The 13943-nt window shown below is 43.3% G+C and overlaps 2 protein-coding genes across 3 annotated transcripts in view; one reads left to right on the top strand and one right to left on the bottom strand.

Moving 5' to 3' along the window:
* Positions 1–13943, top strand: part of LOC114853252 (uncharacterized) — an 89871-nt gene that overhangs the window by 60494 nt on the left and 15434 nt on the right. The gene's annotated exons all lie outside the window — the stretch shown is intronic.
* On the bottom strand, positions 409–6937 carry LOC129603975 (uncharacterized). Of its 2 annotated transcripts, none has more exons than XM_055508045.1 (2): positions 6389–6937; positions 409–3146 (listed from the first exon to the last, which is right to left on the bottom strand). In XM_055508045.1, the coding sequence occupies exon 2, from the start codon at positions 3133–3135 to the stop codon at positions 2344–2346; it is 792 nt and encodes a 263-aa protein (XP_055364020.1). In that variant the 5' UTR covers positions 3136–3146; positions 6389–6937; the 3' UTR covers positions 409–2343. The 2 variants fall into 2 exon arrangements, with proteins under 2 accessions (XP_055364020.1, XP_055364021.1); XM_055508046.1 differs by having other exon boundaries at positions 6380–6937.

The following is a 13943-nucleotide window of genomic DNA, read 5'->3' on the forward strand; positions in this document are numbered from 1 at the left end:
CCCGTCAGTGATCCTGAGTTTGATCTTCTTTGTCCTCTTCTTTCCTGCAATGGAACAACACAGCTTTCCTGCGTATATTAATCATCTGTTTCACATAGAAACTTGGTTGATGCATTAAACACCATTTCGTCAAGCAAAGCTTCGTGCAATGTTAGTCTATGCGTTCGGCATATTTTTACAAGCTACACACTAAAATGCAATGTTCACAGTACTTTTTTGTCCCTCTATTGTCATTATCACATTTACACTTCCCTTTTCATTCACTCTTCGACTTCCCTTAACTCATTTCCTCCCTCACATACCCTGCTCCTGTCACTTTTCCTATCACTCCACAATGAGTCCCGCTGTGAGATCATACTCCTCTGTAGCCAACTCTGCCAACTCGACCACAACCTTTCCCCCATGGATTAAGTTCACCAACTTGGGATAAACCACAACAGAAACAGAATAGTCCATTCTCACAGCAGATGCCACACACACAAGTTCCCCAGTTACTAGGGACCGTCATAAAGCAATAATCAAAACAATTTTTTACAATACATTTTCCCCCCTCAATAGACAGATAACTGTCAATTGAATTTGAAGCCGATTAAATCATTAAATTAAGATGGATGGATAAAAGAACACTAGCAAAACCCTTAAAAGTAATTTCCTACACTTATTCATCCTATGTGTTTATCCTTACCAGGGATCATCATCAATCCCTGAATAAACTGAGTGAACTTAAGGACAATGTCAATAGGAGAAACAAGAATGTTTAGACCTTAATAACTATAACATCAACACGAACTAATCTCATTATGAACACAGAATCATTGCGTTGTAGGAAACCTTTTTAAATTCAAGACGCATTGCGGATGCATGCATTAAGTGACTTTATGACAAAATTAACGTAAAGACTAAATAAGCTGAATCCTCACAAACTATCAGAAATGACACATGGACATAACACAACCTACTTAACTGTTGGAAACGCAAAGCTATACCCTAGAAATTCAAACAACCCCACAATTATTGTTACATCTAATTATAATTCCCCTGTGACTGTCAGAATTTGTAGTGATAACAAAATAGCTGTGGACGATAACTGAAGTATTGTAAGCTATTAAAGAAAGTCCATATAAACCCACATACAGTCACCCCTCTTGGAGGATAAAGCACCGTCACTGTTGCTGCTCAGTCTCTTCCCCAGACCTCCTCCTTCCATGCCGTAAAGAACACCACAGCCCTGTCACACTTGTTTAAGGCCTGCAGACTGATGACATCTATGTTAACTGTTTAGCAAAAGGATGGAAAAAAAATTAACTGAGACCTGGTTTACACATTTGCTAAATGTGTCTTCTGCTCTGTTGGAATATATTAATGATAGTGATGATAAGAACTAAGTGGAACCTCATCAAAACATGTCAAGGTGATCATTAAAACTTCAGCCCCACTTAAACAGTAGACGTACTGTGCAAATCCTAAATGTAGTGCAGTGAACTGTAACTGCTCGTAGCAACACAATCCATTTTTATTATAATACTGTACTATAGAAGGCTAAGCATTGTTGCAACAGTTACACCTTGCAGGTTCTGAATGGTTTGGTTTTTCTATCTATTGGAGAACTGGCACAGTAGCAGTGAAAGGCACACCTGGTTTTAGTCACCTTGAAGTTTAATGTTTTCAGTAACACATGAGAGCATGATGCGTTATACTAGCTTCCGTACTGTAGGGATCAAACTGCTGTTTACTGTATGAGGGAAACATGTACACTCTCCTCATTCCCTTTTTAGCTGATTGACCTCCTCAGATACTTCACTCACTTTATGGTATGTGGGAGGCACTTCCTACAGTATTAAGGTTGTCTAGTGAAACTTCCTTACCTCAATAATGAGAATGAGTCTTTATCAATATGATGAGACAACTGTCTACAGTTAGTGTTAGTTGGAGAGATGAAATGAGGCATGTCTCAAAGTCTGGTGCACACAGTCTCTTCATCCACATACTTCACATTCACATTGTTTTTAACACCGTCACCCACTGAGCATCAGGTGGAGCATTTGTCAGCAGAGTGATTGAATTGGGAACTTTATCTTGAAATATTCTCTATACCTTTGTCTTTCCCTTGCCTAGTAAAATTGGCATATTTTTAATTTTTGTCTCTGTTGGCAGGTTTAAGGACTAAGTCATTCTCACCAACCGACTTGTTTATTTTGTTTCCAAATTTTAGATATTTGTCTGAGCCTCAAAGTACTAAAGTGTGCATCAAGGTGAAGTCACAGATTCAGAGGCATCAGGCTTTTTGGCTTTTGATGGAGCCCATCAACAAAGTTCATGGATCCTGCAGGTGTCTGGTCCTCTCTAGTACCCAGTTGAGTGGACTCCACATTGATCAGCGGACCCCTTTGGTCTGGGCACTCCTCGTGAGCCTCGTAGCCAATCAAAGCAGTGGCTTCTTACGTGACCAGTCTTCCCACAGCAGTAGCATCTCACGCCTCCTTTGTGGCTGCCTCCTGTTCCTCTGCCTTTGTCTGCAGGGAACCCTCCTCTCCTTATAGGAGGTCGTCTTGTCCACCCTCCTGGTAGAATGTACATCACCTGAGGTGTGGCCATGCCTGGTGGTGTAGGTGGGGTCTGAGGCACGCTGGCTGGTTGAGCAGACACCATCCTCCTCTCTCTTTTCTCCCCCTCTTTTCGCTGCTGCTGGCGTGTTGCTTCTTTCACTGCCTCCTTTGCCTGCTTCTGACACAGCTCAACAGCATGAATCACATGGTCAGTTATTTGTTCTAGTGACAAGTTGCCGAGTCCCACAGTGTCATTCAGATCATTCTGATCTGGTCTTGAAGGCCAGGGCAGATTTTGACGCTTTGCCTCTTTGACCAGCAGAGGAAGTCCATCAGAAACCTCATTTACCCGTTCGTCACCCACACACACTGATTCCTCATCTGACTCAGCCCACAGTGATCCACCTGCTCTGTCACGCAGATCACTTTCACTGCAGGAATTTCCAATTGAGATTTTCTCTGTGTTTAAATAAATGTCGGGCAGTTCTAACAACTCATCCCTTTTCACTGCCCTGTCTGTCCCTTCTAGATCAGCTACAGGGTGAACTGGCTTCTTTGTCCGTAATGGTTTTGTTTCTTCTGCATCCATCTGGGACGCATCTGAAAGAGACTTAGTTATAGAGATCTGATTAAATTGGTTATCACCACATTGAGTCGTCTTTTTGCTCATCGTTTTTGCACAGTTGATAAACAATTGCAACACTGCATTTTCTCTTTCCCGTTTAAGGCCTCGCTTTACAGATTTGTCTTTTATCTTATAGGTTTTTATAAAACCCTGCATCTCTGCACACTGCCTCAGTTCAAATGTCCCCTCTGAAGGCCAGGGCGACGTGGATTCATGTGTCCGCTTGCTCCATTTGTGTGAGCATTTCTGAATTTCCTTCATCAACACCTCGACTGGAGACATGTTCCCATCCACAGATCTCATTATTGAATATGTACCTTTACTGAAGATATGATTTCAACCCTTAATTACACCTAATTATACTTGTAACTGAACTAATCTCAATCAGTGTTCATAACTGAAGTAAGTTCCCTGTCTTTACAACCCATAGTTAGTGAAAAGCAACATAAATATTAACCAGTTAAATTGTATTTAGACGCTCTTCCTTTCTGGGTATCTTGGTTTTACCTCTGTTTTAAGCAACTGGCCCGATAATCATTCCTAGTGACTGTTGAGCCGATGAGTTTTGATTTGTTCTGAATAAAAGAGTAAGTCTGATGCAAAGAAAAACCAAACCACTGCAGAAACGCCCACTTCAGAGCAACTGCTGAAGAAAAATTATAAGTGTCTTATTGGAGCTGATCATGTGCTTTGTTTATATTACTAGGTTTGCACAAAATCAGCATAATTGAAACACTTGATTTAACGTGATAGTGATGTCACAGGCTGTGCCTAACCCACATTAGGTCACAAATGGTGGTCTTGCTCATGAGAATGCAGCTGCTACAGCCGCGTAAGCAAAGAAGGACCTTTGATATAAATGGAGGAATGTTTATTAACTTTGCCCAAATAACCTAGTTAACCTAGAACCAGACAGAATGGAAACTGAAAATGAAAAAATAGAAGCTAAATCCCACCAATACACACTGACAGAAAGTATAACCAACACGCTGCAGACCACTACTAGTACACTAGCATGTACGTCGCATAAACCCCTTCTTGTGGTTCTATTCTCACCTAGTGTATTACTAACATTTATTCTCACCTAATACTAACCAGGCACTAATAGTCTATACATACATACATTTGATCTGAAAAGTTGGTGAAAACTCAGGGGAGGGGTGAGGCGGAGCCTCAGACAGATGGAGGCTCGTAAGTACTCTGTTTGTCTTTGTACTTCCAGTCTGATTCTGCTCTTAGAGAAGCACACGGCTGACGGCTCTGAGCCAATTTAGAAGCGTTAGCGTTACAGTAAAATTCCTTCCTCTTCAACCGACGTAGTAAACGTTTTGAAGTTTAGCTGCTGTCCATTACACTAATAGTAATAATAGGAACAAAACTAAGGCTTTACTGCAGTCTGTCAACTATGTGTCTATGTCTCTCCAATGCACACTCACACACACACACACCCGAGCCTAATGCTCTGACCAGTACGACACACACACACCCTTGAGCTTAATGCTCTGAGCAGTAAAACACATACACACACACTCTTCTCTCTCTCTGGAGCGTAAACAACAGAAGAGGCCCACAGCTGACGCCTCCACACCTAATTTAGAGACCGCGCCTCAATTCACAACTCCCCCCTTTTTTATTTTTTAATAAACAAAGCAGCCGCGGTCTTTACACACCGTGACCAGCTTGACCACTCCTAATCACAGTGCAGACACGTCGTCACAAAAAATGCACTAAAATACTCAGATTACGTCAAAATGATTATAAAGGTACAAAGAAAAGTGAACACAATATAGGACAATCAAAAATGTTATAGTATTAAACTACTACAAAAATTAAAACTTCGTCGCCACCTGGCACCAAGCCAACGTCTCCCCCCAACCATCTGAAGACACACGTATGAGGAGCGGGGATCTGCTTCTAGTCACACACGCACACACTCACTCCCCCGCCCTCCTGCTCTCTTTTCCTCTCTCTCACACATACACACACACTCCCTCTGCACCGGAGGAGTAGAGGAGCCGCTGTCAACCCAGTCTACTTCAAATTTAACTCAGCAACAAGCAACTATTACGCCGTTTAACTTTACATACGTATATACACAAATACACAAATACACACTTGATTAAACTTCATACACTATTGCCAGCACACTTCATACGCATATCACAGAAAGCGCTTTTACTGATTTCCCTATGTTTCTCAGGCCTCACAACTCATGAGAAAATCTACACTTGGATTGATCAGTCCCAAGCTTAATGTAGGTCTCCTCATACGCACATAAACCTACAGTGCCTTAAATATATAAGCATATATATATATATATGTATATATATATATATATATATATAAATTTGGTCTAATTTGGTGAGTAAAAGTCGGCTTTTCGGTTCACTAAACTGAGCACTGAGGCCGCACCGTAATCTGACGCTGTTACTAATCCTCACCTTAATTTAAGAACCACTTGAATAAATATTCTTCTGTCCCGAACTATAAAATGGTAAGTAGAGAGTGTCCAACTTACAAAAAGGTGTTTAGTATATGTTGCCAATTTGGGTTCTTTTTCTTGGGCCTGCACTTCCAACGTCAGTTACCGTACTTACACAGCCTTAAATTTATTTTAGCCACATACAGACTATATAAGCCCTTGATTTAGAATCTCCCAACGTCGTCTGTCAAAGAGCTAACATGTAAGTCAACATTTAGAGGTCAATAGGCCATGTCATTTTCTATTTCCCCACAATAAAAACAAAGTACAGCACACAAATAAGCAGTTGGTTAGTTATATTTATATACAGCAAATTATACAAGCAAATTCTCCACTGCCTCTCTCTGCTTATTCCCACACAGATTGTTTTCTAGAAATAGCCGAATCAGAATTTAGAATCTTCTAATGTAACCAACACCTGCCCACACTGCCCCCAACACAGAGAATCGTCATGTAAGAGCTTTAAGCGCATCTCACCTGTGGCCACCAGTGACGAGTCGTCTCGGGCTGGGTGCAGCCGGGCACCTGTCGGCTTCAGATCCGGCTATCTTGCCTTTATCGTGACGCCATTTCTGTCGTGTATTTCTATTCTCTTCAAGCACGACAGAGATTTCACAAGAACTCATCTTTGAAATTTAAATCAATAGCATACAAATTTATTATACATGTTAAATTAAAACAATCAGATAATGATTACAAAAGAGTAATAACAAGAGAGGCAGAGACCGAATTCACCTGCTTGTTCCTCTGCAGAGAGAACCGAGAGGTCGGAAAAGGTCCGCTGTGTGCTACCAGCGGACCCTCTGCGAAGCGCTCTGAAAACCCCAGCCTGTGAAGGCCTGCTTTTAACCACCACCTAAAATCTTTCCACATGTCCAAATAAGGACGTGTAGATGACTCGGAAAGTCCTGGCGCTGGGCCGTGTTATCTGTCCAGCTCCCAGGTCGGCGTGACATTTTGAATATTTCCTTAGGAACAGCTCGAATAAACAGTTTACGCAACAGATTCTGCGAACCCAGATTCTACGAACCCAGTTTAAGCAAACTCTTTCACCCCACCCCACACGAACCCATCTACTCTCTGTACTTCTCTCATAAGCAATGATCAATTTTACTGCTAAAAGTAAATGTAAATGTCTGTTTCCTGGAGTCTATCCCAGATGCTCCCCAGACAACGACCCTGCGAAACTGCAAGGGTTGAGGAACAGTCACTGCATCTTAACCTGACCCGAACAGATTGTTCACTACCTATATAATAATATATGATATGATACATAAATATACTACACCTTGATGTACTTATGGATCTTGGATGTTTCATCCCGGATAGTGGCTCTCACGCTCACTAGTCCTCGGCCTCCTTCCTTCCGGCTAGCGTACAGTCTCAGGGTGCTGGATTTGGGGTGGAACCCTCCATGCATGGTGAGGAGCTTTCGTGTCTTAACATCTGTGGTCTGTATCTCTTCCTTTGGCCACCTTATTATTCCAGCAGGGTATCTGATCACTGGCAGAGCGTAGCTGTTTATTGCCCGGGATTTGTTCTTGCCATTGAGCTGGCTTCTTAGGACTTGCCTTACTCGTTGGAGGTATTTGGCTGTTGCCGCATTCCTTGTTGCCTGTTCAAGGTTGCCGTTTGCCTGTGGTATTCCAAGGTACTTGTAGTTGTCCTCAATGTCTGCTATTGTTCCTTCTGGGAGTGAGACCCCTTCTGTGTGGATTACCTTGCCTCTCTTTGTCACCATCCTCCCACATTTCTCGAGTCCGAATGACATCCCGATGTCCAAGCTGTAGATCCTGGTGGTGTGGATCAGCGAGTCGATGTCTCGCTCACTCTTGGCGTACAGCTTGATGTCATCCATGTAGAGGAGGTGACTTATGGTGGCCCCGTTCCGGAGTCGGTATCCATAGCCAGTCTTGTTTATTATTTGGCTGAGGGGGTTCAGACCTATGCAGAACAGCAGTGGGGACAGTGCATCTCCTTGGTATATGCCACATTTGATGGATACTTGGGCAAGTGGCTTCCCATTGGCTTCAAGGGTGGTTCTCCACAACCTCATCGAGTTTGCAATGAAGGCCCTTAGAGTTCTGTTGATGTTGTACAGCTCCAAGCATTCAGTGATCCATGTGTGTGGCATTGAGTCATAGGCTTTCTTGTAGTCGATCCAGAGTGTGCACAGGTTGGTGTGTCGCGCTCTGCAGTCTTGGGCAACTGTTCTGTCAACCAGGAGTTGGTGTTTGGCTCCTCTGGTATCCTTACCAATGCCCTTCTGTGCTTCGCTCATGTATTGACTCATGTGCCCACTTATCTTAGCTGCGATGATGCCTGACATGAGCTTCCATGTTGTGGAGAGACAGGTTATTGGCCAGTAGTTGGATGGGACTGTACCCTTTGAGGGATCCTTCATTATCAGGATCGTTCGCCCTTCGGTCAGCCATTCAGGGTGAGTCCCATCCCTTAGCAGCTGGTTCATTTGTGCTGCCAGGCGCTCATGGATTGCAGTGAGCTTCTTTAGCCAGTAGGCGTGGATCATGTCAGGGCCAGGTGCTGTCCAGTTTTTCATACCTGAGACTCTATGTTGGATGTCTGCCACTGTGATAGTCACTGGATTCTGTTCAGGGAGGTTGCTGTGGTCTTCCCTCAGATCCACCAGCCACTGTGCATCACTGTTGTGTGATGCCTCCCTTTCCCATATGCCTTTCCAGTACTGTTCAGTTTCCAGCCTTGGTGGGTCTGCTCTGCTGTTATTACCCTGCCATTGAGAGTACACTTTCGCAGGTTGTGTTGCGAACAGCCGGTTTATTCGTCTGGCTTCGTTATCTCTGGTGTATCTCTTTAGGCGGCTGGCCAAGGCTTGTAGCCTTTGCTTGGCAGTTTCGAGTGCTTCAGGTATGGTCATCTGGCTGTACCTCTTAGGCATTGGTCTTTTCATTGCACCTCTCTGGGCCTCTGTCATTTGGCTCACTTCCCTCCGAGCTGCCTTGATTTTTGCCTCCAACCTTCGTTTCCATGGTGGGTATTGTTTCTCATGGCTCCCATGGTTGCTCTTATAGCCAAGCACCTCTAGGATCACTGATGCTGAAGCGTATACCAGCTCATTGGTTTCCGTGATTGTTGTGGTAGGGATCGCTCTCAATGCTGCATTCACATCTTCCATGAGACTTTCTGATGGTACTTCACTTAGCCGTTGTAGTGGGGTTCGGGGTTGCCTGTTCAATCTCGCCATGATCTTATCTTTCAGGTCAGTTGCTGCCTCGCTCAGCGTATCTGTGCTTATTGGGGCTTCGTACCCAATTTCCGGTTGGGGAGATGGTGAAACCTCCCCTCTGACCTGGCGTCCTGGCTCCCCCTTGCCGTAGCATTTGTGTTGTATCTCATCAATCTCAAGTTGTGATAGCAGTTGCCGTTTGTGGATGTTGGAACACTGAGCTACTAGTTGCTTCGCCGTCAGCCTTGAATGTGGGTTTCTCCGTTCCCATTCACCGCACATTCTTTGCATGTAACCCCTCTGACTAGGGTTACTTGAGTAGTAGCATTCCAACAGTTCTCTGTTCTCGCATCTCAGCCATTTCTTTCTTGTTCCAGTAGCCCACTTCTCGCCAAGGTGCTCTGGTTCCCCAACACCTGACGCAGACCTTGTTAGACCGGGCGACGTCTGAGCCGGTATCTCATGTGGTTCATTGTCTCTCATGATATGAGGTAGGCGGTAGCTTGAAGGGTCTTGCCCAAGGACCCACACTGGATGCCTATGCGCCCTAACGGGGATTCGAACCGGGGACCACCCGTATACAAGTCTTGCGACTTTATATATATATAATATATATATATATATATATATATATATATAAATTTGGTCTAATTTGGTGAGTAAAAGTCGGCTTTTCGGTTCACTAAACTGATTGCACTGAGACCGCACGGTAATCTGACGCTGTTACTAATCCTCACCTTAATTTTGGAACCACTTGAATAAATATTTTTCAGTCCCAAACTATAAAAAGGTAAGTAGAGAGTGGCCTGGGTGCAGTCGGGCACCTGTTGGCTTCAGACCCGGCTTTTTCTGCCTGCTTGGAGTGACGCCAATTTCTGTCGTGTATTTCTATTCTCTTCAACCACGACAGAGATTTCACAAGAACTCAACTTTGAAGTTTAAATCAATAGCATACAAATTTATTATACATGACAAATTAAAACAATCATATAATGATTACAAAAGAGTAATAAGAAGAGAGGCAGAGACCGAATTCACCTGCTTGTTCCTCTGCAGAGAGAACTGAGAGGTCGGAAAAGGTCCGCTGTGTGCTTCCAGCGGACCCTCTGCGAAGCGCTCTGAAAACCCCAGCCTGTGAAGGCCTGCTTTTAACCACCACCTAAAATCTTTCCACATGTCCAAATAAGGACGTGTAGATGTTTTTCTCGGCTACTTGGAAAGTCCTGGCGCTGGGCCGTGTTATCTGTCCAGCTCCAGCTGCATCTGGCCCACCATCAACCTCCCAGTTTCTTTCCCAGGTCGGCGTGACATTTTGAATATTTCCTTAAGAACCACTCGGATAAACATTGTTAGGCAACAGATTCTGCGAACACAAATTCTGCGAACCCAGTTTACGCAAACGCTTTTATCCCAGTCACTGAGGACACGCGAACCCATCTACTCTCTGTACTTCTCTCATATGCAATGATCAATTTTACTGCTAAAAGTAAATGTAACTGTCTGTTTCCTGGAGTCTATCCCAGATGCTCCCCAGACAACGACCCTGCCAAACTGCAAGGGTTGAGGAACAGTCACTGCATCTTAACATGACCAGAACAGATTGTTCACTACCTATATAATAATATATGATATGATACATAAATATACTACATTGTATCTTGTTGAGATAGCAGTTGCCGTTTGTGGATATTGGAACACTGAGCTACTAGTTGCTTTGCCGTCAGTCTTGAATGTGGGTTTCTCCGTTGGTGCATTCCAACAGAGCCTGGTTCTCGCATCTTAGCCATTTCTTTCTTGTTCCAGTAGCCCACTTCTCGCCAAGGTGCTCTGGTTCCCTGACGCCTGACACCTGACGCAGACCTTGTTAGACAGTCTGAGCCAGTATCTCATGTGGCTCATTGTCTCTCATCATTATGAGGTAGGCGGTAGCTTAAAGGGTCTTGCCCAAGGACCCACACTGGATTCTTATTTGTCTTAACAGGGATTCGAATCGGGGACCACCAGTATACAAGTCCAGCGACTTTAACGAGCTAGTGAACGGCAACCTTGGCCAAATACCTCCAACGAGTAAGTAAGTAAGTCCTAAAAAGCCAGCTCAATGGCAAGAACAATTCCCGGGCAATAAACAGATACGCCCTGCCAGTGATCAGATACCCTGCAGAAGAGCAGAGCTTAGAGAGAGGAAGACTCTGCGAGAACAGCAGAAATTTAAATAAATAAATAACTACCTTATTTTACGGAAAATAATCAACGATCTTACCATTCTGGATAACACCGAAGAAAGTTTTGAGTACATCGACAAGGGCTTTGAGCGTTTAGTAATGGGGAAAAAGGACACTGCTTCAAACAAGCGTTCCCGTCCGTCTGACTCACCTGAGTCACCTGGAGCTAGCTCGGCGGACAAAAACATCACGGACATCCTGGAGTCAATCGAGAAAAAAATATCAAGCTTCGACGCGCGTCTGGTGCTAGTGGAACTCCTCCACAAAGAGTTTATGGCCCTCCGCGACTCCCTGGAATTTAGCCAGCAGCAGGTGGTTTCTCTCGCCACCGAGAACGAGGCCCTGAAAGGAACGGTGCAGTCCCTGACGGAGGATGTGGCTCAGCTAACGGCCGAAAATAAAAGAATAAAAGAAGGCATCACTGATCTGCAGACCCGCAGCATGAGGGACAACCTGGTGTTCTCGGGGATTCACTTTAATTTTCCTTCCCTTTACTCTTTTTCCTTCACCTACTTTCACTCCACACTGTGTACATCCTTCTTTTCTCTATTCTTCTCCCACGTAGTCAGCCAGCTATGTAGCCCTCCAGCAGCCACACACAAACATCTACTGCACAGGGGAAACACGTGCACATACATAGATAACACACAACTCAGAATACACAGGTACTTAAGGTTAGCCACACACATAAAGTCTGTCACACTACATACACACAAGACTAGTGATCCACAGCAGTCAGGTAGGATATGACACCACTGAAGATTGTCACCTGGAATGTACGTGGAATTAATAAGAAGGAGAAACGATTTAAAATATTTAATCATTTGAAAACCCTACAAGCAGACATTGCTTTACTACAGGAAACTCATATTCCCAAAATTATAAATTACACTCTGGCATCAGCAGAGTTCCCACATGCTTACTTAGCCGGTTACAACTCTAAACAAAGAGGGGTCGCCATCCTGATAAATAATGAGATTAATTTTATTCATAATGATAACATTGTAGATCCAGAAGGGAGTTATATAATCATTAATATCTTAATAGGAAACATCGAATTTTGCATAGCTAATGTGTATGGCCCTAATGTTGACGACCCCTCTTTCTTTCACAGCTTCTTCACATCACTGTCTGCTCACTCTGGTTCCAAACTTATAGTAGGAGGGGACTTTAATTTAGTGTTTAACCTAGAGTTGGACAGGCTAAGCAAAGCTGTGAGCAACAGGAACTGGCAATCAGTACAGACCTTAAAACAGTACATGGATGACTTCAGTCTCTGTGACACATGGCGTTCTCTTCATCCTACATCCAGGGAATATACCTTTTTCTCGCCAGTTCACCACTCTCACTCCCGTATAGATTATATTTTAGTAAATAACTCAGTCTTACAAGATGTCTCTGACACCAATATTTACTCTATCACAATCAGTGATCATGCACCAATGTCCATTTTGTTGATTAAGACAGTCACACCATCAACCAGGAATTGGAGATTTAATACATCATTACTCAATGATCAAGACTTCATCGGTTATGTCAGGAGAGAATGGACAACCTTTATAGAAATCAACAATACACCGGAAATCTCACCCTGTGTTCTTTGGGAGACTTGGAAGGCAGTTATGCGCGGTAGAATTATTTCATATTCATCGCACAAGAGAAAAAAAAGGACATGTTACTTGAATTAGAATTAGAGAAAAAAATAAAATCTCTAGAGATTAAATATGCTGCCTCTCCAACCAATGATAGAATCCTGGAAGACCTAAGGAATCTAAAGCTGAAATTAAACAATATAATTGATTGCAAAACTCAGTTTCAGATAGACGACAGATGACTTGCTAACAAATGTGGTAAATATCTAGCTAACCAATTAAAAAAAAATAAAGAGAAACAAATCATCCATTCAAAAACTAATAAGAAAGGGAATATTACTCGTGATCCCCATGAAATAAATGATACCTTTAAAAACTTTTACCAAGAGTTATATACGTCCCAAATAGATCCATCCACCTCAGCCATAGAGGCGTTTCTGAATAAACTAGAACTGCCAAAGCTGCACTTTAGTTCCACACACTCACGTCCAAGCTGGGTTGCAGGGTTCTGGGGTACCTTTTCTGCTGCCCTCTGCGTCCCCCGGGTTGGGGGGGTTGGGCGGGGCTTGGGAGGAGCCGTGGTCCCTGCCTGGGGCCACATGGATGGCAGGCCGGAGACCTACCCTCCCCATGGATTGCCACCGAAGTATGGGAAGAATTGCCACCATAAAAATGATGATCCTGCCAAAAATTAATTACATATTCTCATTGATTCCAACTCAGCCAGCCCAGGCGTGTTTTAAGACATTAGACTCCTACATCTCACAGTTTCTGTAGAAAACCAAGCCACCACGAATTAGTTTAAAAACTCTTCAAAAATCCAGACGCTGCGGCGGCCTAGAACTACCTAACTTCCACCACTATTTTCTGGCCAATAGACTGAACCATGTCCACAAATGGATAAAACCAATGCCAGCAGACTCCTCCTGGATAGACATTGAACAAACATTTTGTGGAAATATTATAATACCAACAACTAAAGTCAATACTTAATGCAAAAAGTAAGAATACTCCCATCCCATTTATTGATATATCAGGGAAAAGGACAGTATCCAAAATCTATATCTTAATTTCCAATGTAGATCAGACAGTGAGCCTTCCGATCTCTAAATGGGAAGCTGATCTCAATATCACCACTAATTACACGTTCTGGAATAATATATGTTCTAATTTATTCAGATTGACAAAATACAAATTTACAACTAATACAATACAGAATTCTTTATAGAACTCACTATACAGGACAAAGGATGTTCCAAATGGGTCTCACA

The sequence above is a fragment of the Betta splendens genome, chromosome 4 (genome assembly GCF_900634795.4).
Source record: "Betta splendens chromosome 4, fBetSpl5.4, whole genome shotgun sequence".
Classification (NCBI taxonomy): Eukaryota; Metazoa; Chordata; class Actinopteri; order Anabantiformes; family Osphronemidae; genus Betta; species Betta splendens.